Below are 2,767 nucleotides of genomic sequence, written 5' to 3'. Positions count from 1 at the left end.
GGGCACCGCACGGGAGCGGGGGGCTGAGGGGGACGAGTCCACTCAGGGCAGCACAGTACCTTGGGGTTCTTGAGGAAGCCCAGATTGAAGGTCTGGTCGAGTGGGAAGTACTCGCTGCAGCTGCGCACGGTGGAGATGAGGATGACGCGCCGCTCCTGGCCCTGGAACTCCTCCACGGAGCCCACCTGGGGTTGGGGACAGCAGGTGAGGGCCCGGGGAGCGCCCCCGGGCTGGGGTGGGCTCCTCTCACCCCCTGTACCCAGGACTGCACCTTCAGTAGGCTGATGTCTGGCAACTTCTTCAGGAGAGGGTCCAGGGAGGTGATGGCTTTCCGGATCTTCTCCACCTGGAGGGAGGCACACAGCACGGTCCAGCCACCACAGCACTGTCCTCGCGTGCCAGCCCCGGGGCTGCCCATCCGCCCCAGTGCCCCCTGTCGCCCGGGCAGGTCTGTGCCGGTCCCCTGCCCGCAGAGCCGTGCCCCTCACCTGCTTTCTGTAGGGAGAGATGATGCCGACCTCCTTGGGCGAGACGCTGGGGCAGCCCCCCTTGCCCCGGCTCTGCAGCAGCTTCTTGAGGTAGTGGACAAGCACCTCGATCTCAGCCGTGTTGAAGAATGAAGGGCTCTTGGCCTCTCTCCGATCTTCCCCGCAGACCCCGTGGAAGATGATGGGGAAGCCCTGGAGACGGAATGCATGGGGCTCTGCTCCGCCTGCGGCTTGGGGCTCCCCCCAGGCCCCCTCCCTGCTGCCCCCCTCACTTTTTTGGGAAGCTCCTCCCAGGCGCAATACAGACTCCGGACGTCGAGCTCGTCGCTCTCGCAGGCTTTCAGCTCGCTGTCGTAGAAGAGCTCGTTGGGGATCTTGAGGATGGCCTCGTGGGACCTGGCAGAGGCAGGACAGTGCCCAGGACCGGGGCCACGCTGCCCCGGCACCCTCCCGGGCGGTCGGGACAGCGGGTGCGCTCCTGTCTCCCGCACCAGCCGGGCACTATGAGGCTCTGGGGAGCGCAGACGGATCCTGCACGCAGCAGAGCACCCCTATCCCTGCCTGTGCCCATCCCTGTGCTGTCCCTGTCCCCACCTGTAGTTCCAGAGCAGTTTGGTGACGAACTGCGGGTCGTATCCTCCGCTCGACTTCTTGTACAGGGGGTTGTGCAGCATCAGCCTCTCCAGCAGCGAGGTGCCTGCGCCCAGCGAGACCCCGTGGCTCCCTGCGAGGCCGCTCGGCCCCCGGGCGCGGGCAGCGCTCCCACCCCTCCCCCCGCTCACCCAAGCCATGCTTGATGGCCAGCGGCGACCTCAGGACAGGGCCCAGCTGCTGGGGGTCCCCTGCCAGCACCAGCTGTCCCCCGTTGGGGTTGGTCTCCTGGTCCATGGCGTTGAGGAGCCCTGTGCAGAGGGAGAGCTCAGCAGGGGACAGGGGGTTCCCTGGGCCATGCAGAGACACTGGTCCCTCAGACGGCAGCCGGGCACCACTCACCTGCGATGGCGACTACGCTCTCCGGCTCTACCGCCTGACCGCACTCATCGATGAAGACGTGGGAGAAAAACCCTGGGGGGAAGTTGGCCGACGCCAGCCTGGGGGAGAGAGAGGTGGAGCATGGCTGCCTCAGCATCCCTGCCCCGGCTGGCCATCCTTCCTCCCCTCGCCCTCATCCTCCCGCAGAGGAGGGGTCCCCTCTGCTGCCCACCCTCCTCTGCACCCCCTCCCTGCCGATCCCCGGCGGGGCTGCCCTCACAGCCTGCTCATGAGTTGGCCCCAGGTCCACCCGCCGTGGGCGATGGGGACACCCCCAGGTCCTCTGACCTTCCTGCTGTCACCAGTGTGGTGATGAGGATCCGGTAGCGCCCCAGGTGCTCCTTGCTCGGGTACACGTAGCAGCTCTGCTCATCGTCCCAGTTGCAGCAGGGCTGAAAAACAGGCGTTTGGTGGGATCCTGCTCTTCCCGGGCACCGCCGGCCCGGCCATGCCATGGGGTGCCAGGACAGGGGGGCAGAGACATACCCTGATATCGGCAGGCACCTCCTGGTAGTTCCTGGAGTTGGCGATGAGCCTGTAGATGTACCGGGGAGCGATGTCCTTGATGAGGCGCTGGCACAGCAGGTCTGCGGCATTGTTGGAAGGGGCGCAGGCCAAGATTCGGGCGTCCTTGAAGCACGTCCATACCTAGGTGGGAGGAGGGGGCGATGGCACTGAGCCCCACAGGCTGGGGTGGGCAGCGATGCCGGGGCTGGACCTGGGCCCTGGCCGCTCACCTGCTTGATGGCTTCCACAAGGGTGACCGTCTTGCCGGTCCCAGGAGGGCCAAAGATGAGGTACGGGGCTGGCCTGGACATCCCCGTCACGATGTGCGTCACGGCTTTGCACTGCTCCTCGTTCGCCTGCCAGTGGCAGCCGGTTGAAGGTGAAGGTCACGTCGAACTTCAGGTTGTTCACAAACTTCTTCTGCAGCCTGGGAAGGAGCAGTGTGAGCAGGGCACGGGATGCTCCCCGACGCCCTCCCAGCCCATGCTCAGCCTTCGGTGTGTTTGAGGGGGGCTGCCGGGTCCCCACCAGCCCGGCCGGGGCCAGACACCACTCACTTGGAGGAGAAGCCCAGCCTGACCTTCTCCAGCTCCACGCCGTGCACGTAGCCCTTGTACTGGACGAGTGGGGAGTGGCCCCGCTCACTGCTCAGGTGGGCGAAGAGGTGGTCCCCCTTCAGCACGGACGGGCGGTTCTCGGCCACACCGGGTACCTGCGCCGAACGGCCGGTGTGACGCTGG

The 2,767-nt window shown here is 66.6% G+C and overlaps 1 protein-coding gene across 1 annotated transcript in view; it reads right to left on the bottom strand.

The window, feature by feature from the left end:
• MOV10 (Mov10 RISC complex RNA helicase) overlaps positions 1-2,767 on the bottom strand; it is a 7,170-nt gene that overhangs the window by 1,736 nt on the left and 2,667 nt on the right. Inside the window, 12 exon segments of the mRNA XM_009888468.1 lie at positions 60-185; positions 272-346; positions 489-680; positions 761-884; positions 1,083-1,185; positions 1,271-1,390; positions 1,482-1,579; positions 1,809-1,912; positions 2,007-2,168; positions 2,258-2,386; positions 2,388-2,454; positions 2,585-2,763. Coding sequence (XP_009886770.1) covers positions 60-185; positions 272-346; positions 489-680; positions 761-884; positions 1,083-1,185; positions 1,271-1,390; positions 1,482-1,579; positions 1,809-1,912; positions 2,007-2,168; positions 2,258-2,386; positions 2,388-2,454; positions 2,585-2,763 — 1,479 coding nt within the window.

Source organism: Charadrius vociferus, unplaced genomic scaffold (genome assembly GCF_000708025.1).
Source record: "Charadrius vociferus isolate BGI_N301 unplaced genomic scaffold, ASM70802v2 scaffold1077, whole genome shotgun sequence".
In the NCBI taxonomy this organism is placed as follows: Eukaryota; Metazoa; Chordata; class Aves; order Charadriiformes; family Charadriidae; genus Charadrius; species Charadrius vociferus.
The sequence above is the reverse complement of the archived record's forward strand: the minus strand, read 5'-3'. Positions and strand labels throughout refer to the sequence as shown.